This window comes from Rutilus rutilus, assembly GCF_951802725.1.
Source record: "Rutilus rutilus genome assembly, chromosome: 5".
NCBI lineage: Eukaryota > Metazoa > Chordata > Actinopteri > Cypriniformes > Leuciscidae > Rutilus > Rutilus rutilus.
Window position 1 is genome coordinate 39,496,865 of NC_140213.1, and position 25,428 is coordinate 39,522,292.

The window sequence follows — 25,428 nt, forward strand, 5'->3', positions numbered from 1 at the left end:
TCTTTTGAGATCTTTTCAATTCAATCAATTGAACCAGTTAAAACAATTGGTCTAAATGATTTGGTTCCCGCATGTTACATAACATTATCCCTACTGTCAAGCATGGTGACGGCAGCATCTTGCTCTGGTGTTTCTTAAAGCAAGAGAAACAAAAAAAGATTGAGCCAAAATCCACAAGGGGTGCCTGTATTAGTCAGCCAAAGACCTGTTCAGAGCAGCGACCCCTTTGTCAGTAGAACAATGTTCCAAAGAATAAATGACTTCAGTCCAATAAAAAAAATATGTGGCATGACCTGAAAATTGCAGTCAGATGGCACAGTTGAATTAGAAATTGGAGTGAATTTGTACTGAGAAACATGGAATTGAATGGAATTTTTGACCAGGCTGAAAATAAATGTAAAAAATCTTTAAAACAAAAACAATGTATTCCAAATATATATATATATATATTCTTATCTCTTTTCTTAAAATACAAAACAATATATTTAAAAAAATAAATCATGCAGTAAATGGTTAAGATTTTTTTTTTTAATGAACAATTTTTATGCTTTTTATAATTATCTTACAAAAACTTTAAGATGTTTTTGTGAATATGGCCCCTAGAAGTCAAAACTCATCTACCGTTCATCTAAATTCTAAATAGCCTTATATCACTGCCTCATACCAAAAATTATATTTGAAATACATCCAATCATTGTACAGAGAATAGAACTGTTAAACACATTCAGGAAACTCAACTTATGTCACTGAAATATTTCAGATTTATTCTAAGAAATTAGCTTACACCTGTGGAAATAAAGAGAACACCACTGTGGCTTTTTCCGTATCGGTACATCTTTAAACATCTCATGGGATCCTGAAAGAAACACAAAAGGCAGGTTCCTAAAATAAAAAAAATGAAACAAACTTCAACTTCACACAAGTATCACAAACTGCTTAAGTTCAAAATGTAAGAATTGTCCCATGTGACAACACTGGCCTATTATTTAATCGGGTTTCCTGAGAGAATCAAGGGAGCAGGCGTCGTGGCGGCCGCAGACCTAAACCTGAAAAGAAAGAAAAAAGGAACCAAAAGAAAAGAAAAATCAGAAAAATTAGTGACCTTTTACACCAATAGTGCTCTAAAAAAACTTGAGAACATGAGAAAGTGCTGACCTGTTGGGGCTCCCATATGAAGGCTCCTGAGTGAAGGTGGCGGTACTCTAGGACCATGGGGTCCATTCTGCGGTGGGGGTCCACAGATAAGAGACGTCTTATGCAATGCATGAGAGCTCGGATGCTGCAATAGTCCTCTGGAGGACTGGAAACCAAGAGGCGGAGTGTCAAGCAAAGGGACACGGGCGGGAGAGGGCCAATGTGTAGGTGCTGGGCCTAAGAGAGGTTGTGGCTTGTCAAGACCGTGAGTGGCTACTGGCCCTCTAGACGGCTGAAGATTAAATGAAGGGCCGTGAGAGACTGAAGGGGCCCGAGAAGATAAAAGACTGTGGGGGGCAGTTGGTCTGTGGGAAGGCGGCTTTAGATTATGCATTGAAAGCAAAGGAGGTGGTTTCGTCTTAGGATATGAGCCTGGAAACACAGAGAATACTGTATTCAAATACCACACAAGTATCACAAACAGGTTCAACAAATTAATGTATGAAATCCAGCATATATATATATATATATTTTTTTTTTTAGCACTGCATTTCATCCTGTGCCCTAAAAACAAACCTTGCAATCCCATGTGATGTCCTGGGGGTGCATCTCCTGACCCTGAGGGTGGGTTTGTCTGCTCTCTTGCTGGTGGACCAGAACCAGCAGGCAGAAGTGGTGGAGGCTTTCCTAACCCTGGAGGCAGGCTGTTGATCACAGGAGCAACCTCACTGTCAACTTCAGCGGAAGATACTGAGGAAGAAAGAACAAATAAGTAATAAAGAGATGTTTCTACACAGAAATAAATACAATGCAATTTTATAGATTGGCTGTGATCTTTATTTTATTTTATTGTGGCTCTGATTATTATAATAATTATTTAATAATTTAATTTAAGTCAAATATTTATAAAAACCAGAAGAAATTAGAAACAATTTTGTGCACTAAATTGACCAAAAAATCCTTTTTCTTCAGGTGCGTGGAGCCAAGGGAATATGGAAAACGAGGAAGAAATATTCTTGCAAATCAAATATTTATAATTATACATTATTTAAAATATAAAATGTATTATATGAATAATTCATATTTTAAATGTTAAATAAATAAAATTGTAATATATATCTTAAATTAATACAATTATATACAAGTTAAACAATTAGACAAAATTAAACTAATAAGACTAGAAGTAAAGTAATTATATAAATACAATTATTTACATGTAATTTAATTATTTATTGTGCTAGTGCTAGTGACAGACCGATATATCATCATTGACAGTCCATGCTTGGTGGATTAACAGAAATGCTTCAAAACCTCCAGAGTAAATATTCTACATTTTAAAAAGAATTAAAATTATTATTATAAATTGTAAATTAAAACGTGCATTCATAAATACATCTAGTTTAAGGTGATTCAATTACAATGTGCAAATTAAGAACAACATGAGAATTACACGCTTATAAAGACAACACAATATGAATATGAAAGTAACCAGGCCAGGACATGGAAGCATGTTCACCTCGCAGATGGTCCTGGCGGTTTTGAAGATACTCCGCCAGTGTGCCGAGCTCCTCTGGGTACAGGTGCAGACCTTCGGCCAGGAGAAAGAGCAGGTGGCGGGTGGCAGAGGGAACAGTGTGGCGCTCCAGCTTGCCACGCTCCAGGTAGTCCTCCGTCAGCTCAGCCGCCCGTGCCGCGGCCTCCGTGGGGTCCAGCACACGCCGCGAACCGCTCAAGCGCCTGAACTCCACAATCACAAACTCCATGGCCTGTTCTTTGGGCATGTTTCGATGAACTGCAGAGAGGCAGAGGAAGGGTCAGCCGGAGGAGGGAGGGGGGTTACATATGGCGCTCAGTGTGAGCCGCTGCAGTCTAAGCAGTGCGCACAAGAGTTCTACCTCATCAGCAACATGCTGCAATCTGGCAACCACTGCTTAACCTAATTACCACATTCAATTCAGTACGCGCTCAAAGGACTCGTTCATGAGCGCGCTTGTAAGTTTTTAGTAAGGGACATTTAACAGATTAGAAGTTTATATAAGATTGCTTTTAAAAGTTGTGTACCAAATGTACTGTGTGTAATATGAGGAAGCAATGTGCATGAGATAAATCGTTTAGACTTTTGATCACTGGTCATTTAGTTTTGACATTCAGCAATAACGAATTCCTCCACTGGGAAAATTCAACAATTCAGTTCACGCGTTTAAAAGGATGGATCTGCGCTTTAATAGAGTCAATATTGAAGTGAGGGTAAAACAGTGTATCAATTTTGATCATATTTAGCGTAAAAGCTGGAATGCTCTACATTGACCGTTTTTTTTTTTCAAACATGTTTGATATTTTGAGCAGGTTTTAGAACACATATTGTTTTAATTTGTCATAAATATTCTGTTGTGTTCGAAACGATTTGTAAGTCTGGTAGTGTGTGATCCTCAGTCGTTTCGTTATTCTCTGTAACCAAAGTTGGTAAGTGTATGATGCCTAGTGTTTCAAAATGTGTTAAAAGTGTATACCAGCCTTCAGAGAACTTACCAGCAAGGTGAGGTTTTATAGAAATATAAATAAAAAACATTAATAATAAAAATAATATGAAACATCTGAAATACATTATATATTATTAACAGTGTTTTTTTTTTAAATCAAGTGGTGGGCATTCATTATAATATCAGAATTAAGGGCATTTCGACTATTTTAATGTGGTGTTATTGTGATTGTTTAGATGTGTGTCTAACACTACATTGATGAATTATTGCTTGGTTTTAATGGTGCAATTTAAAGATTTAAAAACTGTTGCTTGGTAAAATATTTGTTCCCAAACCTGTTATAATAATGTCATTTTTTGTAAAGAATTTATGCTTAATTTATTTGGACCATTCAAAATTATCTTATGAATTATGTTTGTGAAAAAAGTGTAAAACCAGGGCAAAACTACAATCTGTTGTATGGTTTAATTTGGGGGATTGTGAATAATTTTTTTCTTCAAAACAAAGGACTTTATAAAATAAAATAAAAAAGAGATGAGATGTGGCCGTAACGCAGTTAAAAAAAGAAAAAAATTATAAATAAAAATGTTTTTTCTTTTCCCTAAGGTTATTAAAAAAATAATAATTTTATAACAAATGTTTCTACTCTAATGCCTGGTTCAGATTACACGATAATAGCCCGATTTTGGCACGATCCGTTTGACGTAGGGTGTCGTGGGGATTCGTAAACGACAACGGGCGTCGGGACGCAAGATTCGATCGTTTCATCTCGTATAGTGTGTCATAGTGGGCGACAACCTACGTCGCATCTGCGATGCTTCACGACATCACGACTAGCATGTTTAATTTTATAACGGTCCTCCACGACGGGTTCCGTCAAGAGTGAGTGAGTATGTGAGCGAGAGTGAGTGTGCGAGAGTGAGTGAGAGTGCGAGCAACAGCGAGTGTGTGTGTGTGTGTGTGCGAGCGACAGTGAGTGTGTGTGTAAGTGCGAGTGAGCGATTGTGTGTGAGCGAGCTACAGTGAGTGTGTGTGTGTGCGCGCGAGTGAGCGTGTGTGTGTGTGTGAGTGCGCGCGAGTGAGTGAGTGAGCGAGCGAGGGACAGTGAGTGTGTGTGTGTATGTGTGCGAGTGATTGTTGGAGAGTGAATTGTGTGCGTGTGACGGCACGCGATGACTGGTCGGAAAGCAACATGTAGTCTGACATGTTTCTTGTCCAGGACAGGACAAGATTTTAGGAGTCAAAATCGTGTAATCTGACACCGTGACTATCGTAACAGACACAAAAATCTTGTAATCTGAACCAGGCATAAGATCCACTTTGTGTGTTTGCAATTTAGTTTTTAACTGCCACAAGATACACAAACAGCTTTTTTTGGTAAAGTTTGCATTACATTGAGATGACATCGACACATTTTGCAGTTCATATAAATGAATTATCTTTTTGGGCTGTTCTGAAAGTTACAGTATATTTTTAGAATATATCAATGCATGTCTTTTTGGTGCAATCACAGGAGTAAATGATCATACTAGTTCATACTAAAAAAAAAAAATGCCCACCACCAAGTCTAGGGTATTTTCTCTGTAGCTATTATATAAGGTTATTTAACTATTGTTTGAAGTACATTTAAGTGGTTTTATTGGGAGATAAATTGTGGGAGTCAGGACTTACTTTTGAGGGACTCTGAAAATATGATTACTGTGCACGAGGAGAGTGTTACATTAGTCTGCTCGACAAGAATACATAAGGGGGAACCGTCGGAGCGGACATCTTGGAGGGCCCGGGTCAGGCCTGATTCCACCTGCAGGTAAAGCATTTCCACCGAGAGGCCACGTTCCTGCAAACACTGGCCTATCGATTTGGGGTAATCCCTTTGAAAGAAGAAGAAGAGATCTGGTTATTGAGAACCATGCTTCAGGGCATGACGTGAGGAAATGTGAGGTTGTTGAGTGTGGCCTGGCTTATATATGCAGTAATGAAAGGGTAGAGATTTAATGAATAATGACTAAACCAACACAAATCTGCTTAGCATTATAAAAGTGTATTAAACATTAGAAAATAAGATAAGGTTGTTTCATTTGCTTTAGCTGAATAAATGCTTTTGTGTGTGTGTGTGTCTTCTTTGAGAGAAAAAAGAAATCCCAAAAGACATCAAAATAAGTGAAAAACTGTTTAAATATTAACAAAAAGTTACATACTAATATCATAATTTTACACAAATCTACACAACTAAATGACTAATGTTCAAATATTGTCTATTTTGTGTCAATAATTATGTCAATATTATTAAAAACAGAAATATGCATTTTATGTAATGTAAATTAAAAACCTCCATGTTTAAAGATGTATTTGCCCTTTTGTTAGAAGAACGTTTGAGTTTTTTGTCTAATTACTTGATATACTGTAAATATGGCTTGGTTACTGAACATTTTGAATATCACCACTTCTCAAAGAAGCTCCTTTGTATTTTGTTAAATGAACAAGGATTGTCTGGACATATTTATTCTTTCATGAAAAATGTGAAAGTTTGTTTAGGAGACTGAAAATGTACACGAATAAATCAGTCATGTGCAAATAAAAACTTATATAACTAAACCACCATGTGTTTCCGCAGCTTTGAAATTAGGATTCAGAAGTCATATATATAAATTTGTTTGTTGAGGGGGGGTTTGCTTGTTTTTGATTTTTTGTGAGACCACAGGGTGTAAACATTAGTGTTTGATTTGCTGGATAAATATAATTTACATAATATACAAATCCATTTTAAAACTTTATTTATTAATTATTAAATTAACCTCTTTTTGGAGACAATTTCTAGAGTTTGGCTAAATGTTATGCTCAAAGGTTTCATTTTATGCTCAAAGATTTTCATTGATTATCTTATTTGTTTTTTGTCCACTGGAATAGCAATGTAAAATAGTGATATTAGTGGATTTTTTTTTAATGTATTAATTTTTAAGGAGACTGAACGTGAATTGTAAAGAAAAAGGGTGTTCACACTTGGCATGTTTGGGTCGATTAAAACGTACCCTGGTGCGATTGCTCTGTTAGTGTGGTTCATTTGCGGTACCATCCAAACCCTGGTGCGCACCAAACAAGCAGACCGAGACCGCTTGCAAACAAACTCTGGTGTGGTTCGAATTCAATATGAACGCACACGAACCAGACACGTAAACAGACCAAAAATGGGACATGATGTCACAAGATGCGACCCTAAAAAGGACAGGACCTGTTTTTTCTCGTCATAGTCGCGAAGTTGCCCATCACAGTTCAGGACAGGCATCAGAACAGTGTCTTCTCGCAGAAGATCTTCGTTTATGTGTGTGACGGAGGGATTCCTGCCACTATTTTGACTCCTTTACACATTTAACAAGCTCTTCACGAGTTCTCAGCTGGTCAAAATACCATCATATGTAGCTACACACGTACAACGAGCGCATTTATCCCAGCACACAGCATCGTTTTGGAAGTTCCGTCGCGAAATATACGTAATAAACGCCGACCAATCAGGTTGTTGTGAACATATACCTAGGTTCGGTGTTAAAATACCAGTCTGAACGCTAAGAGGACCTGGACTAAATGTTCTCTTTTTTTGGGTCCGGACAAAACAAACCGAACTACAAGTGTGAACACACCCTAAATAGTGGACACATTTTTGCTTAATAATGAACATTTAGAATACTGGATGTTTTTTTGTTTGTTTTTTAAAGGCATATTTAACTTTCATTTAATTTCTCATAAATTATTTAAATAATAGCATATCCATCAGAATTCAAGGATGGCTCCTAATACAAATCTTAACCCAAACATCTGACAATAACAAAGACCATTCACACAACAGAGACTTTTCAGAAAACTAAAAATTGCACAGAATGGGTAAACATTCCCATATTTTCATGTGCTAACTCTGAAAAAATTTTTTTACTGCTACTTGAGGTATATACTCACACATCCTGGTTATTCACAGACAGGACGACACAGTCTGCAGGCTGTCTAGCACCGTCTCCATGTAGCTGCTGCACGAACTTCTCATATATGGCAGTGCGTTGAACTGATGCCTCGTATTCTTCAGGTGAAACAGCTGATACAAACAAAGACGCTCAGAAAAGATTTTCCACAACGGAAACAGCAGTAGAAGTGAGAAATCAAGTTCTTTAATGAAAAACCATAATATGAAAAATAATACCCGTTGACTGATGCGGTGAATGCTCATAGTCAGCTGTGCCAGAGTAGTCAATCTCTTCTTCTAAGCTTTCAAAACTGAAAATTGAGGTATGATTGACAGTATTGTATCGCTCACAAAGAATAAAATGTATATTTGGGAGAAACAGATACCTGAAGGGATAATAACACTATTTTAGTCACCTCTCAGATTGTGGAAGGTCATCTTTTCTGTCCTCCCTCATAGGATATGGTGTTCTTCGAAAAGATCTGAGAGGATTTAGGACACTGCATGTAGTAAATCAACATGATTATAACATAACATCAGAAATGTAAAACGTAGGCTGTGTGTTAAAACCTAGTGAGTTGCCAAGCTAGAAATCACTTTAAAAAAAATGATATTAACTCTCCAAATGTTGCAAACATAAATAGTCAAAAGACTTCTAGCCCAGAAGGAGGCAGCTCTCAGTGTTTTGAAACAAAGCCTCTGAAACAAACTACCAGTTCCTCACATACCTTCCTCCACTATGTTTTGGTGGTGGTCTTCTGCCCCCAGATTGCTGCGCCCACGCCGACATTTGGTTTCTTCTAAATGAATTGCAGTTTTATAAATTATAATAAACAATCTATATTTACATAATATCGCGCCGCGCAAGACACAACTGAGTTTTGGTTGCACAGCAAATCCTGCATCTACTCAGCTATTATTTTAATAAAACAACCATTTCTATGGTCTACAGTTAAAATAACGTCTAATACTTGTGCTATATATCATAACTATTGTTATGAAAGCACCGAATTGTTGTGTAGCCCATTTTACCTGCGTAGATCTTCGGTTATATTCCTGCTGCTTAATATCGCGATAAACGGATTAATTTGTCATCTCTGCACGAGATCAGTAAATACTAAAATTATTTCTAGATGAAAATGGTGTATAATAGAGATGAATAAGAATCACTCAGGGATTCCGCCAAAGGACCTGCAACACACTCTCGATTTGACTTCCTTTCGATGAACAAGTGTATTTGAGGAAGCGTGTGGCGCCTCCTATCGGACAGGCAGACAAACGACGAGACCAATGACGTCACCACCCTGCCTGCTCAGTCCTGCTGCTGGAGATCAGGATGTGCGCCTTCTTTATAATGTGAAGATGTTATGTTTATTTAAGTATGCTGCTAAGGACTAGGGCATGCATGCAGCCATCATTAAGTTACTCAGGAATGCAATTTGCAACCATTTAGCTCTTGGGTGCATTTGGATTTTGAAATGAATGCAAATCACTGTTGAAATGAGTCAATAATGCCAGATAACGACAATCGTGCAACACATAAAACAGACATTTATTACAAACATCACAATTCAAAAAAAGTGAAAGATTCTTAATTCAATCATACTCTCTTATCTTTGGGAGCGCTGGAGATTTCAGTCTCTAACTGCTTAAGAAAGTTCACATTTAGCATCAGCAGCATTAGGACACTGATATGTGCATTAACCATGGCAGAAAACACACGAAATTACCCAAAATCTCATTTAAGGATTGCCCTTTTAGTCTGATGGAATCAGTTCTCACTCAATTCTGTCATTTTACCTAATGTAATTTGGCTTCATTTATTTCTAAATGGACTTTGCATTATACATCAATGTAAAATACTATTATTAAAAAAAAAATCAAAAAAAAAAAAAATCAATCACAGTGTCTTGATTCATCAAGACTTTTTGCAATCATATTCAGAATGTGGGGCAATCAAACCAAAACAGTTTCAAGTACAATCAAGTCTGATGGGAGCGGAATAATAATTGGTTTTCTGAGGCAGGCATGAACATAAAGAGGAAACAAAGTGGTTAAGACACTGGCGTTTCCTGTTGAGATTGTAACTTGGAATTAAAAAAAACAAAAAAAAAACATGAGGGACGTCACATATATATTTAACAAGTCTGACCAGACACACAATAGACCCTGACCAGAGCTTGAGGGGAGAGACTCAAAGACAGATCAGAATGTAATGGATGCGTTTGTTCCATAATTGATCTGTTCCTGGAAAAGCATATTAAAAATTCCCAGAAGCCTTTAAACCTCCAGGTTCGCTCAACAACCCTCTGATTGGGGCCGCCTTGGAGTGCAACAGTGTAGTTTTCACTCTCTTCTTCCCTCCAGTTTTTAAGGAAGGTCTACTCCATCTGTCAAATGTCCACGCTGCCGCATCCAATCCTGAGACAGCATCGTGATTCGATTGGTCAGGTTGATTTCTCGGACAGAGGGGACTGGACAGGATGGAAGCTTGAGGGGGGAAAGTCCACATCTAGGGTTGGTGGGCTGATGTCAGGACACGTGGGAAATGAGTCTGACTCGTGTCTGGATGTCTTGGCGACACAGTGGGCACGTTTCCAGCTGTAAGGCACACTCCATACAAATCCCACTGAAGACATCACACAAAGAAACAGAAGATGAGTAAATTGCTCAGCGCAAAGAGAAGATGTAACACTAATCAATAGGTTTAAATCTCCCATGACATCCCATCTTTAAAAACCCTACTATTTTAATAACTCTGTTAGTTATAATCTTTAGCAAATCTCAAAATGAATATCCACCTTTCATTATAATATAATGTTGTGATTCCTAAAATCACTAATAGCATATTTTTCTCATTTGCTTTTTCAACAGGAATTTTAACCAATCCAACCAGCGATTTAAATCGCAACATTTTGAAGCAAAAAAGTATTTAAAAATCAGACAAAAAGAAAAAAAAAGGTACGGATAAAAGAGGGAATGAGGTAAAGAACTACAATCTAATGAAGCATTGCGAAGGACATAATAATAATAAAAAAAACGAATAAAAAATATTTTGCAGAATCATATGTAGTTTTTCCACCAGGATTTATTTTAAAAAATTAGTTGAAATAATGTAGGCTGATGGCTTAAACAAAAAGCTAATATACAAACCTTGTAGCTCACAGTAGGTCTGTCATTAACAGTTTTCAAGTTATCATTAAAAATCAATTTGCCTAATGAAAATGAACAGTATTTTTACTTAAGGTACCCCAACTGTTGCACTCCATAGGCTTCTTGCGTCACAGTTAATGCTCAATAATTGGCTACTAGCTATCATGGAACAAAGGAAAATAACGACAAATATTTATTAATACACTATCATACTTATCTTACTTCACTCATTTTGGCTTAAAGGGGGGGCTTTTTTTGGCTTAATTTACCTTAAAGGAGAACTCCGGTCAATTTTAACATTGAGCTCATTTTTTGTACATTTGGAGTGCTGTCAGTACAGAGAACAATGACAAAAATCGGTGTTGCCTACACCGAGTTATTCTCTTTTTAAAATTTGCACCCTGTTGACTTCAATGGGGCAAGTTTTGAACCTGCTTTTAGGCTCTTAACATCCTTGATGTGTCATTAAAAGTGCACAGGTCATGTGAGTGATTCCTTCGGAGTGAACGCGGGTGAATCTGACTGCAGTAGATGTGAAAGATATTAATAAAAATGATGTTTATTCAGCCAGCGCACATACCTGTATTTACATCCTGTTTTCGGTCGAAGTCCACAGTAGTCGATTGTCGAGTTCACGCGCGTGATCATAGGTACTAAACCTATGCGCGTGAACTCGACAATCGACTACTGTGGATTTCGACCGAAAACAGGATGTAAATACAGGTATGTGCGCTTTGTACAGGTCAAAAAGCGAGAAAACAGCGAAGAAATTGCCAAAACTGCATAGCGCCGCTTTAATGCAAGAGGATAAAATCTAGAATAAAAAAAGGACAAATATGTTCTAAATGTCTTAATTCTCATAGCAACAGTTGGTTTTATCTACCAAGCACACCAATCCAGCTTTCTTGAGCAAACTGTGAGCCTCCATCACATCCCTTTACCCATAAACCCAGTGGTGTAAACACTGATTCTATATGCTGAACTTTGTACCTGTGCAAACAGGGTCTCAGTTCAGTGTCGGCCATCTGGTCACAGCAGAGGGTGCAGCAATTATCTCTGATGCTAACCTGCTTGAGCAAAGCCAGGCGCCTGTGTCTGAAATAAAAGACAGAGAACAAGCAATTTTATGTGGTCTTTCTTTGGCATGAACGAACGGTATGAGTCACCTGTTTTAGGTGATAACTAATGCATTATTCACATTTACATAACAGTCATTGATAATTTGCCCTGTGTACAGAAATCTAATAATCAGTGCAAACCTGGGCAGAATGATTTTCTCGTCTGATGCGAGCGAGGCAAACTCATTAAATGTGTTGAATTTGAAGGAGGGGGGATGGCGGAAGGGCTTGGCTCCAAAGTTGAACTCACACTGTTGGTAGGACATGAAACTGGCTGCAGCGAAAAAGCCAGACCTAAGACAAGGTAAAGCAAGTGTTCAAAAAGCTCCATAAACATTTGTTTTAAGTCTTGTGGTAAGGAAAATGAGTCCTGCTTACGTGGCAGAGGAGAACACCTGCTTCTCAGGAGGCAGCTGGTGTCCGTTTAGATAGAAAATCATCTGCTTCTTGCTGAGGTCCAGCAGGAAGCCAATGGCATCACCTAGAGATTCCAGAGAACACTGCTCACAAATCTTTGCAAACAACTTTTTTTTTTTTTCTAAAATGATGAAATACACTAAATGTAAGAAACAATCAAATAATTGTGTTACAGGTGCTGAACAGGAAGCACCGCACAAACCTTCTTTCCAGCAGGGGTGGGAGTGAGGTTTACTGCGAGCGTTGTACCAGATCAGCTGCCTGCAGCCATCATACGCACACGAGTACTCATCATCTCCAATCCCATAACCCTCCTGTACAAACACACAAATATGATCTCCTCACTATAGTTTCTTTCTTCATTAATGTGACACAGAACTATTATTTTGCTTTTAATATACCTTAAAAAGAAAATTGCATATAACAGGCCACTGGTCTTTTTTTTTCTTTTTTTTGATAGCCAAAATATACACAACAAATAATATTAATTATATTACATTACGTTTATGAAATAAGTCTCTTATGCTCACTAACGCTCTATTTATTTGATCAAAAATACAGTCAAAACCAGTAATACTGTGAAATACTATTACAATTTAACATAACGGTTTTCTATTTCAATATATTACAATTTTAATTTATTCCTGTGATGGCAAAGCTGCCATTACTCCAGTCTTCAGATCCATTAGAAAGCATTCTAATATGCTTATCAGTGTTGAAACCAGTTGTGCAGCTTAATATCTTCTGGAAACTAATAACTTTTTTCAGGATTCTTTGATAAATAGAATACAGCATTTATTAACAGTGTCTTTAATGTCATTTCTGATCAAGCATCCTTGCTGAATTCATACCAACAAATCATCAGTGATCACAAATTTTTGAATGGTAGTGTATATTATATCAAATTAAATATAATGCCATTACATTCTGAGCACTGTGTAAATCAAATAGGAATGTTCATATAAACACTGTGCCCTTCATGTAAATATGAGAACATAAACCTAAGAACGAGAGAAATATCTAAACATAACCAGAAACGCACATGGTTAAGAAACTTGCTGTCCTTGGTTGCCCAGCCAATTTGCATGACGCCAGAGGTGATGACTGTGACCTCATAGTACCAAACGCCCGAATCCACACAGAACGTGCAGCGGACGCTCTCAAATGAAGACGCATCACAACGTGCCTAGGGAAAAAAAGATTGCTCACATTAGACAAACTTATCACAATTCATTACTTGTTTTTTATGGTTATAACTAGCTTCTTCCACAATAGGTGAACATGTTAAGACAGCGTTTACAGAACCTTACGATCTGCCCACAGACACATCAGGACCAGCACAACAATATCAAACAGGTTTGATATTTAGGACTTTAAATCGGAATGATTACGACTATGATTACTTCCACAATAGCCAATGAGAGACAAGTCTACAAGGAGACGGAAGTGACCGAACTTTTGAAATGGTGACCGTGAAACAAGTCCAGTGGACCACAGAGATGGAGGAATGGCTGGTCGAAATGTGTCAACAACACGACTGCCTTTATAAGGTCTCCTCATATAATTGTCTACAGCAAGTTGCCTCGACAAAGTATCCATTTTGTTTACATCCGCTTCTCCGTGACGTGCTAAATCTGGCATGATAATCTTAAGAATATCTTGTAGTGTGTGTGATGTGCCACGATTTTCAAATCTTGTAGTGTGTGCAGAGAAAGAAAATCTGTGAAGATTCTCCTTATATGCGTGATGCAACCAGATTTCACAATCGTTTAAGATTTAAAAACTCCTGTAGTCTGAGCCTGGCTTAAGGGAGAGTGTACAGTCAGCAGATCGTTATGCAAAATCTCTATTTTTCTCTACAAAAGGGGAGGCCTGGCAGAAAAAGTTTGAGAACCACTGTGTTAAGGCATGCTTAGAACTGGTACTAAGTGTACAAAAGAGGTTTTGTTTATAGCATGTCCTAACCTGAAGTGAAACTGTTCCTTATCAGTAAGACTGCAAATAATTTATTACTCTACAACGGGGTTTCTCAAACTCGGTCCTGGAGGGCCACTGTCCTGCACGGTTTAGCTCCAACCCTGATCAAACACACCTGAGCAAGCTAATCAATGTCTTCAGGATCACTAGAAACTCACAGCTAGGCGTGTTTGATCAGGGTTGGAGCTAAACTGTGCAGGACAGTGGCCCTCCAGGACCGAGTTTGAGAAACCCTGCTCTACAACACCCCTCATGCCCTGTGTGTACATTTAATTGGTTTTGGTTTGCTTTTTTTATTTGCATTTTGGAAGAGCTCTAAATAAATGTATTTTAGCTACCAATCAGAGAGCAGTTTGTTCCATTCTGTTTCAAATGATCTTACAATCCATTTAGCAGAACGTTACCCACAATTACAATAATGGTTTGTCTCTCACCTCAAGTCCAGTAGGAGAGATCTTGAGATATTCGCTGACATCATTACTGTTCAGCATGGCATTGATGTTGTTTAAGTTGACCTTCTCATAGGTAAACTGGCGCCCCTCTTTGATAACTACGGGCCAAAGAGTAAGCAAAGATAAAATGATCAGTGAGACACATCATACAAGGATATTAATATAATATTCGACTTAAATCTACAAAATCATCACAAAACACAAAACTATTAATACTAATTGTGTTCTTTTGCCATAGCAAGTGCACAGAATTCAGAAGGATTTTTTAAAAACACTGAAAAGATTTCACATTCTGTGGAAAATATCTATTTCTTAAGTTCTTCTTAATTTAAAAAGTCTCAGTAAAAGCTACACAACACCAAAAGTCCTGATTACCATTAAAAAAAAAAAAGTTATGCATGCCATTTGCAATGAAAGTTACTCACAGAGGTTATCAAGACTCCACTGGGCACAGAAGCCCACTTGACGCTTTAGATAGTCAGGATGATCTGACCAGGACTCCAGAACAGACAAACGTTTACTGATACATGATTCCGACACTGTTAACTTGTTCTCACCTGAGACAAAGACAGGTTCTCATTAAAGTACTTTTTTCCCCAAAAAAGTTCCTGTTTGAACATTTTGAACTGACACCAGTTATACTTACTGGTTTGAGAAAACTTCTCTAAAGCGATGAGAGCAAACAGCATGACAGTGGGATGGGCCTCAGAACTCTAGAAGACCAATAAAACCACGTTAATGGCTTTGATACCAGCATTAAAACAATCATGCAAAACTACAGCATTAACATAAAAGGAGTCATCTCCAAACTGGGATAAGGCACTGTTTAGATGAGTTTTAAAGGGGCCATAATCTACACTTTTGAGCATTTACATTTTTACAAATAAATTAGTCCACTAATAATGTTAAAAGTTTCATAATGTACAGACTGTATGCAATTATACACTGTCGTTCAAAAGTTTGGGGTCAGGATGATTTTTTTATGTTTTTGAAAGAAGTATCTTATGCTTACTAAGGCTTCCTTCAATTGATCAATATTGTGAAATATTATTACAATTTAAAATAACCATTTTCTATTTTAATATAATTTAAAATCTAATTTAATCCTGAGATGGCAAAGCTGCATTTTTAAGCATCATTCATCCAGTCTTCAGTGTCACATAATACTACAGAAATCATTCTAATATGCTGATTTGATGCTCAAGAAACATTTATTATTATCAATCTTGAAAACACTTGTTCAGCGTAATATTTTTGTGGAAACCCTGATTAATTTATTTTTCAGAATTCTTTGATGAATAGAAAGTTCGAAAGAACAGAACTTATTTATTTTACAGCATTATAAATGTCTGTACTGCCACTTTTGCGTACTTTCTGAATAAAAGTATTATTTAGCCTTACTGACCCCAAAATTTTGAATGGTGGTGTCTGTTAATGTGCTCATGGCTGTGAAATCATAACCACACAGACTTCTAATTAACCTAATTTTGCAAGTCTTTTCAGTGGACTGACAAGAAAGCTTTGTGTTGTGAATGTTACAGAATATATCTGTGAAAAACATTTAACTCAAAAGAAGAATGAAAATCTAGTTTCCCATGATGTGACCCCTTTTATAACTACCCTGTTAGTCGGTATGTGTAACACTCAATTCTCTCACCAAACTCTCCAGTAAGTACTCCAGAGTTCCAGGGCTGAGGAGCGCAATGCTCGCTGGACCTGTAGAAAGTAACAAGATGAAGTACCACAGTATTAACCAAATGATTCCTTTGGGCAATGTGTTTGACCTTAAAAACAGAAGCACATGTCTTCAAACTGAGAGAACTGGACAGTGTGTGCATGTGTTTGTGTGCTGCAGCCTCAGCAGAGCTGTCAAATCACAGGCCTCTAAGGGAGCCTGCAGCATGCTCAGGCATGACAGGTCTTCACAGACTGCAAACGCAGCTCTTTAGCTTCAGAGGAATGCTAGTGCAAAGATGACGTAAAACAAGATGCAACAGATCTAGGATTCATTTTAAACGATCTTAAAATCTGGTCCCTTACATGAAATTGTTTGAAATAACTGGACATCAAATGTAGTGTGTGCGTGTGCATCTGCATGTCCCTCACCTGCCAGTTTCTCAGCCAGACAGCCCAGGACTGCTGTGGTGTTGCGGTGTTTGGCTGGGATGAGGGCATCCTGACGCGCCACAGCAGCACTCAGATTCAACATGTCCGACAACTTCTGCAGAGCATCCTGACAAAACAATTAACCCTTCATCAATGCTTGAATTTGTAAACAGGTCAGAATTCTTTTATGTTTTTGAAAGAAGTCTCTTATGCTCACCAAGGTTGAATTTTTTATATCAAAAATACAGAAAAAAAAAAAGTAATATTGTGAAATATTTAAATTTAAAACAAAAAGTTTTTTTTTTTTTACTTTAATATATTAAAATGTAATGTAAACATTTCTTATTATCAATATTGAAAACAGTTGTGCTGCTTAATATTTTTGTGGAACCCCTGATTTTTTTTCAGGATTGAATTGAAAGCATTTATTAAAAATTTTTTATTTTCTAACAATGTCTTTACTGTCACTTTTGATCAATTTAATGCATCCTTGCAGAATAAAAGTATAAAAAAAAATCTTGATATACAATCACAATATAGTTACTTCATAGATAATCTACTGAATTAATTACTTTACAATTTTTTGTTTGTTTTTTTTTATTGGAAATTGATGGACTCAAGCCAAAAGAGAACATTTAATAAGCCAAAAGAGGACAATTAATAACAAATGATTGATACATTTGGCATCAGTACAAAAACAGTTACAACATCATAAGACCTGCCTTAATGCGCAATTCTGTCTGAATTATAAACTGTAAACAGAAACTATCAAAGTTTTTAAAAGAAACATTTCAGAAGCGTCTGCCGATATCAACTAAAGAGGAAGGAGAGAGGAATTTTACTCAAAAGCAGCATAAACTCAAATACTAGAGAAATGTTGTGGTCCATTTTCAAAGTGCGAGCAAAAATAGAGTTGCATTACTGCCCATTAGTGAAAACAGAGATGGAAAAATAATATGGCAGTCAATGTTGTGATAATGCAGATGTGAACTCACTTTGGTGGGCAAAGGGCATTCATCCAGTAGAAGGGTTATTACGGCCGGTCCTAGTGGGTCATCCAGAGGAATTACCCTAATCAAAGACTGCACCACTTCCAACCAGCCATCATCTACAGTGTGAGAAACAGAGAGGGACAGAGACAAAAGAGGACGGTGAAGAACAAACAGAAGTTCGGTCTATGTGACATGCTTTGTGTATTACAGAGCCATTATTATGACTACGCTTTCAAACACCCTTGAAAGTTATTGTTTGACTGATATGTTTTTTTTCCAATGGCTAATGCCAACATCCTGAGAGCAGATGGTCTATGATGATGATGATGACCAAATGAGATAAATTGCTAAAATTACTACATATTATACTACACTAAAATGCTCTTCAAGGAGTTTTGATCTGAGTCTTAAAGCCCAGGGTAATGTTTCAACCTATTTACTCCTGCATGAAGCTCTTAGCAGCCACCTGACGCCACACAGTCTCAAACCTCAACATGCAGGCTCAGCTCGGAGCAACAGATGCACGATAAATAAAATCAACCGTCACAGAGGCTTTGGCAATGGCGCTAGAAAAGAAGCAAGCTGGCGACCTGTGATCACATGATCTTGCTAAATTTTGACCCCTGATTAGAGTCTGGTCCATATACAGACCCAAACAACCCCTCAGCATTACAGCAGTAAAGGTAACATCCATGAGTCATTAAAAAAAGCTACAGAGTAAATTTGTATGCAAAAAGGGTAAGTAACGAAACAGCAGCGCACAGCTCTTGTAATCAAGCACAAGCAGTGTAGCATATACTCATGATCATACACTGTCTTTGTTGTGAGGCTCTAAGGGACTCTAAAGTCTACAGCTGAGCCATGACCCATTAGGTCACTTCACACCCACCGTAACTTCAGCTAATGCAACAGAACAGAGCGACGGCATGACAATGGCAGCACAGGGCACGAGCCAAACTTCAAAAGCAGCCATCACTAATATACACAGAGCTTCCACAGCTTCCGCTGTTAGATTAACAGCCTAATAACTTAATCAGTAGCCAGAGGGTCACAACAAGCTGCACTTGTTCCCATGATGGAAAGTAAACAAGCTGGGAACGAGGGAGGCAAGGTTTGGCTGGTTCACTTCGGCTAATAACTACACCGTTTCTCCACTGACAACTATTCAAATGTAGCTACTCGTTCTCTCTTAATAAACTCAACATTTCACATTTTGGCTTTTTATTTTAGTAAATGAAGTAGACATCGTTTAACAAGCAAGCAGAATGAAGGAGAAAGCACCAAAGATGGCACCATCTAGGTTGGTTAGTTTCAGGCATCCATCATTGAGATGAATAGGATTAGGAATGCTAACAGATTGCTCTCTTCGGGTATTTTAGGGGGGTTTTAGACATCACGCATTGAATAGCTGCACGATCATAAAAAGACCAAGCGTAAAGGCCCTAAAAGACGCATTTGAGGTGGATAACAATCCAAACACCTCAGGAGGTGGTCGGGCTGCACGATTTGGAGGAAAAATGTAATCGCCATTTTTCTGATAAAAATTGTGATTGCAATTTAAAATGTGATAAAAAAAATAAAATAATCCAGGTTGTTTATAGGGCTGCACAATTTGGACAAAATGTTGTGATTATATTTCAATATTACCATCAAATATACAGTACAGGCCAAAAGTTTGGAAACATTACTATTTTTAATGTTTTTGAAAGAAGTTTCTTCTGCTCATCAAACCTGCATTTATTTGATCAAAAATACAGAAATTTTTTTTTATATTGTGATATATTATTACAATTTAATATAATTGGTTTTCAATTTATTATACTTTAAATTATCATTTATTTCTGTGATGCAAAGCTGAATTTTCAGGATCATTACTCCAGTCTATCACATGATCCTTTAGAAATCATTCTAATATTCTGATTTATTATGAGTGTTGGAAACAGTTCTGCTGCCTAATATATTTGATTAATAAAAGGTTAAAAAGAACTGCATTTATTCAAAAGAAAAAAATATTTTCTAATAATATAAATCTTCTTTACTATCACTTTGTATCAATTTAACACATCCTTGTTGAATAAAAGTATTGATTTATTTCAAAAAAAGAAAGAAAAAAAATTACTGACCAGTAGTGTATATTGGTGTTACAAAAGATTTCTATTTTTAAAACATTTGCTTCTTTTTTTATTTCTTTTTTTTTTATTCATCAAAGTATCCTAAAAAAGTATCACAGGTTATGAAAAAATATTAAGCAGCAGAACTGTTTCCAACTTTGATAATGAATCATCATATTAGAATGATTTCTAAAGGATCATGTGATAGACTGAAGTAATGATCCTGAAAATTCAGCTTTGCATCACAGAAATAAATGATAATTTAAAGTATAATAAATTGAAAACCAATTATTTTAAATTGTAATAATATATCACAATATTAATTTTTTTTCTGTATTTCTAATCAAATAAATGCAGGCTTGATGAGCAGAAGAAACTTCTTTCAAAAACATTAAAAATAGTAATGTTTCCAAACTTTTGGCTTGTACTGTATAATAAAAAAATATTATCATATAAAAACAAACAAAATAAGAAATATTACTATTGTAATATATTTTACAGTAAAAAAGATTTAAGAAAAAAAACTATTTTACTGTACTGTATTACATTAATTACAATAACAATATTTATAGTATTTAAACTTTACTCCTCCCTCAACCCATATGCAATCTTGGTTGAGACAAATGGATGATATAAGCAGCATTAGCAAAAAGTCACTTATATTAGCATATAGCATTAAGAATATCAGAATTTAAGCCCACATGCAAATGCTTCAGCGTTTTAGGTGTCTTAGACTCACCTGTCTCTGCCATCTCATGCAGTGTGATCATGGAGTACGGTGGCTCTTGGTCACTGAAAAAAAAAAAAATACAAAAGTTAATTTCAAAAAAGTAGAGCAACCTAATATATAAACTGTTTGCCAGTGTGCCTCATACCCTGGGTGCACAAGTGTGTAAGCATCTTATTTAGACCTTAGCTGCTCTAGACATTAGTTATGAAAGCCTAATGGTATAATGGGTGATTGTGCGACACATGACGGATTGCTATTGGAGGGCAGACTGCTGCTGCTTGTTTTGGCTTTAGGCTCTATGCATCCATTTTGCAGCCTGGGTCTGCAACAGTAAATCTAAGCAGCGATAGCAAAATCCCTTGAGGTGCTCCTGGAGGGAGCCCGGCACGATCAAAACACCACCAGAGACATTTAGGGAAAATAAATCTGCCTCTACTCTGCGGTGTGTCACCAGTGTGGTTCATTTGTCAGTCATAAATCAGTGGTTAGTGGGTATTAGGGGTGATGTTTTCAAATAGCAAATGAGGACAAGGAAAAGATAGCTATGAGGGTGGTTGAAAAAAAAAAAGAAGAAAGTGTGAGAGAGAGTGAGAGAGGTCTAATGCCCCAAGCCATGGGTGTCTGACTGCTGTGTGATTGTTGTGTAATGGTCACACAGGGGTATGTTCTAATTAGACAAACACTGATTTTCTGCTCTGCACAGAACAGACCGCAATCCCCCCCCCCCACACACACACACCACACCCTTTCTGACTCAAAGCCAGATGAGAATACTTTTTGTGCGCAAAATAACGACTTTATTCAACAATTTCTCCTCTTCCATGTCAGTCTCTAACGCTATTCACGTGAGCATCACGACGCATGCATATGGTGTAGATGCAGGAGCCGGCCAATAATGAGTGTTTACAACGTGAACAGCCTCAGAGACTGACACGGAAGAGAAGAAATGGTTGAATAAAGTAGTTGTTTTTGTTTTTATTGTGCACAAAAAAATATTCTTGTCGCTTCTTAACAGAAAGCTCTTGGATTTCATCAAAAATATCTTCGTTTGTGTTACGAAGATGAACAAAGGTCTTATGTGTTTGGAACGACATGAGGGTGAATCATTAATGACAGAATTTTTCTTTTTTGAGACTGTACACAGTTGAGTTCATAGTGTATACATGCATAGTGTATCGTGCGTCATTTAGAATACAACTTGAATGAAGTAAAAACATAGAAATAGATTCAAATATTGATTCTCAAAAGTCTGAAATTCTAGAGATTTCTCACAGCCATATCATCCAGCCAGTTTAAGGTGCAAGCACGTAAAAAACGGCTGTCAAAGGATGTGGTTGAGCAACCAAAATATATTCCAGCTGTGAAAAAGAAAAGTAAAAAAGAAAAAAAGAAACGAAATGAAAAGAAAAAAGAAAGCTGACACTCCCTCTTGTGTCCTTTAGGTGTTTTTCTTGGGAAACAAAAAAAAATTGTGTAAAACTGTAATCTGAGATTCTCTACAGAGAGTGACCATACGCGATTAAGATAACCAGGCAATAACGCAGGCCTTACAAATAAGACGGTAGGTTCAGAGACACCAAATCTGATGGCCGCATAGAACAACTTCTCGTCTAAAGTGAACATCCATCATAAGATAGCCGTAGGCCGGCTGTGTAGGAAGGTGCAAGAACATGTGACAAAGAGGAAGAGTGACTGGCGACTCTGACGTCAAGCCAAATTGCTTAAAGAAACATGAAGAAGCGCTCTGTTATCTCAAGCTGCTGTCTTGGGCAATAATACATTAAGATTAAATGTGGTGCTGTGCGAACGAATGAATAAATAAATAATGGCATGTTCATTACGGAGCTCTGCCAGGCTTCTCGATAAGATCTGCAGATTTAAAGCTTCTTTATTATAAAAGGTGAAGCTCTTGCAGACGTTGTTTCATCCCTGTGGTAAACAATAATACTGGGAAAACAAGCCCACAATGCAAATGTATGTTCAATAGCAAGCCAATGCTTTTAGCCAAAGATGGAGTGATGTTATTGCTGATGCACAAAAATGGGGAACTGAAATTGATATGACATACATGATTCATTCCTACCCAGAATTAATGACAAATCTGTGCAGATCTCCTCGTCATTAAAGGTTCACTCACTTGTCAACAAGAGTCCTGATGACGGCCAGCGTGTCCAGTACCAAACCGTCCACGTTTTGTTTCTTCCGACGTGGCTCGTGCGGTCCTCGACCTCGCCGGGGCGGTCGCACTGGGTCCCTGGGCCGACTGCCTCTGGCCTCTGGGGGATCAGACACAGAGTTATCCACTCGCCTGAGCTGCCTGCGAGGGGCTGATCCCTCCTCCACATCACTGTCCTCTCTGCACACGCAGCTGTTCCCCATGGCTCCACCGGATGAGAGGCTGGGCCAAAACTGCACTGACTGCAGCTGTTCTACGGTGAGTCGTAGAACCCGCACAAGGCTCCTGCTGGCACAGAATGCAATCCAGGTGGCTACTATCATATCATTTGAAGGACTTTAGAGGGTGTCTCAGTACGGGTCGGGTAGACGTGTCGGTCATTGTGCTACTGCAGGCCATCAGCAGCCAGACGCAGACGTGCAGAGCTGATGGTGCAGTCAGCACGCATCCTAAAGTTTAGGAGGTTTTCACTCCTGAAAAAGATTATGCATCAAATTATTATCAGTGTGGACAGAAAACATGACCATGCAAACATGCAAATAGAATGCTAAAAGGACCCACTAATATTCTTGTCAAAGTAAAACACTGAAACAGTGATGATAGCCACTAATCTAATGATGGCATTATATATGCCATCTACATACACATATACATACATACATATATACATATACACACACATATATATATATATATATATATATATATATATATATATATATATACAGCATTTTAGTCAACATTTGTTAATTAAATGTGTCATTATTATTATGATATTAATATTATTTAATTCTATTGGTGTAACTATGCCATTATTGATTATATTATTAGTTACAATAATATCCAGAGCTTGTCTAGCGAACAATGTTTTGCTGTAAGGTATAAAGTTTCTAAGTGTCTAGTAAGTTACAGACAGAACAATTATGCCAGGTAATATCTAAAACCTAACCTGACTAATTGATATTGACCAACATATCCACAGATTACACAAGGTGTGTAATAATTACATGAAACAGCAGGCAGTACGTAATTAAACAGTCATAAACTATACAAATAGTATTGCTAGGAAACGCGATTACAGCAGTTGTCAGTGTTAGCAGCGGCTAACTAACAGCTAGCACACCAAACAACTTTACGAAAACCTCTTTAAAACCAAAACAATCCACTCACACATGAATGAACACTGACCAGTGTACACAGTCACTGTTATTTACAAACCCGCTGAAAGCTTATAAACAGCACGCAGTCATTTCAGCAAATTAGCGTCAATAAACTTGAGTCTCTGTGGCTGCGTCTCAAACTCTAGTGAGCTGCCTCCGTAGGCAGCATTTAAAGCGACAGTTCGTCTATAAATAAAATATCTGCCATTGAGGTTTTAAACCCTATATTACTCTCTTTCTTCCATAAACACAAAAAAATAGATGTTAGGCAGATGGTTTGAGACTGACAGCGTAAGTCACCATGTCACGTTACTTACATTATGAATTTTCATATAATGAAAGTAAATGGTGACTCAGGTAGTCATTCTGCCTAATGTCTCCTTATCCACATTCTGATTTCTAAACCGCACATGCCTATGCCCAAATGTTACTAACGTAAATATAATTCCAACAATGCTGTCTAGACACTCGGTCTTCTTGAAACAGCCTTTTTCATCATGTCAAAAATTAACGTTAGCAACCATACAACTAGCCACACCTCCAAACAGATGAACAAAACATCAGTTTAAAGCTTCCTTTGCCTTGGCACATACACTAACACGTATTTTATCATCAAACAATGTAAATATACCAGAGACAAGTATTTACTCACCCGGTAAAGCGGAGAATTTTCGGTAAATGCAGCAGCACTGATCCGTAGGCCGAACACAAAGACTACACGGGAAGTGTGTGTGTGTGTGTGTGTGTGTGCTTTACTTCTCAGTAAAGAAGTAAATGATTCGTAGTCTCATACACAGCCACTTCAACAATCAACAATTTGTCGACCCACACACAAAGACAGATCCAGCCAGTGTTTGATACTGAAAGTAACCGTTAGACTGAGAACTGAAAGCATTGACTGACTGGAATCAGTGTGAGATAAATAGCAAGAGGATCAATGAGAGCTCTGTGTAAGTGTCAGTGATGGGAAGTCAGACTCATTTCCGCGAAATGGTTCTTTTGAACAGTTCATTTTAGAGAACCGGTTCAAAAAGTGATTCCGCTGTTCTTTACGTCAGTATAATTGCGTCATCATGTGGTCGTGTTGTGATGTTTATCTGTTTTTGTAAGTGTTGTCACCATAGACACTACAACAGAAATCACATGTTGCTCTTTAGTGCGTTTTCCCATTATTGTAAGCGAATCGGTTGTGTCCACATTCCCTTTGTTGTAGCCATGATTCAAATTATGAAAACAAAGTAATTTAGAAACTAACCTGCCTTCCATTACAATAAACAGTAGGGTAATACATTTCGTTTGCATTAATTCGCCGAAAATGTTTTTCAATGTTTTAATAAAATGCTATTTATTTAATAACATGTTGATTTGTTGACAAACCTTTTAACATGCTATTACATTGACGTGTCTCTTTTCAGTTCATTCGTTCTCTCGGCTCTTTTCCGAAAGATCCGTTCCGACCAATGAATAATCGTT

The 25,428-nt window shown here is 37.4% G+C and overlaps 2 protein-coding genes across 6 annotated transcripts; both read right to left on the reverse strand.

The window, feature by feature from the left end:
• Positions 1-530: 530 nt before the first annotated feature.
• LOC311290386 (uncharacterized protein) lies at positions 531-8,817 on the reverse strand. 4 transcript variants are annotated; one of them, XM_084408837.1, is made up of 11 exons: positions 8,596-8,810; positions 8,292-8,363; positions 7,980-8,045; positions 7,801-7,874; positions 7,563-7,695; positions 5,286-5,485; positions 2,651-2,926; positions 1,711-1,884; positions 1,156-1,566; positions 980-1,046; positions 531-856 (listed from the first exon to the last, which is right to left on the reverse strand). In XM_084408837.1, the coding sequence occupies exons 2-10, from the start codon at positions 8,351-8,353 to the stop codon at positions 1,009-1,011; spliced, it is 1,434 nt and encodes a 477-aa protein (XP_084264963.1). In that variant the 5' UTR covers positions 8,354-8,363; positions 8,596-8,810; the 3' UTR covers positions 531-856; positions 980-1,008. The 4 variants fall into 4 exon arrangements, with proteins under 4 accessions (XP_084264963.1, XP_084264961.1, XP_084264960.1 ...); XM_084408835.1 differs by having other exon boundaries at positions 531-882; XM_084408834.1 differs by having other exon boundaries at positions 531-1,046; positions 8,596-8,817.
• A 277-nt stretch (positions 8,818-9,094) lies between these two features.
• Positions 9,095-24,942, reverse strand: rspry1 (ring finger and SPRY domain containing 1). Of its 2 annotated transcripts, none has more exons than XM_084409764.1 (15): positions 24,608-24,942; positions 22,757-23,268; positions 20,629-20,681; positions 17,782-17,894; positions 16,787-16,913; positions 16,338-16,396; positions 15,327-15,393; positions 15,106-15,237; positions 14,663-14,778; positions 13,294-13,437; positions 12,454-12,565; positions 12,213-12,315; positions 11,976-12,128; positions 11,707-11,811; positions 9,095-10,192 (listed from the first exon to the last, which is right to left on the reverse strand). In XM_084409764.1, the coding sequence occupies exons 2-15, from the start codon at positions 23,116-23,118 to the stop codon at positions 10,096-10,098; spliced, it is 1,743 nt and encodes a 580-aa protein (XP_084265890.1). In that variant the 5' UTR covers positions 23,119-23,268; positions 24,608-24,942; the 3' UTR covers positions 9,095-10,095. The 2 variants fall into 2 exon arrangements, with proteins under 2 accessions (XP_084265890.1, XP_084265891.1); XM_084409765.1 differs by lacking the exon at positions 24,608-24,942 and adding an exon at positions 23,966-24,119.
• Positions 24,943-25,428: the final 486 nt, after the last annotated feature.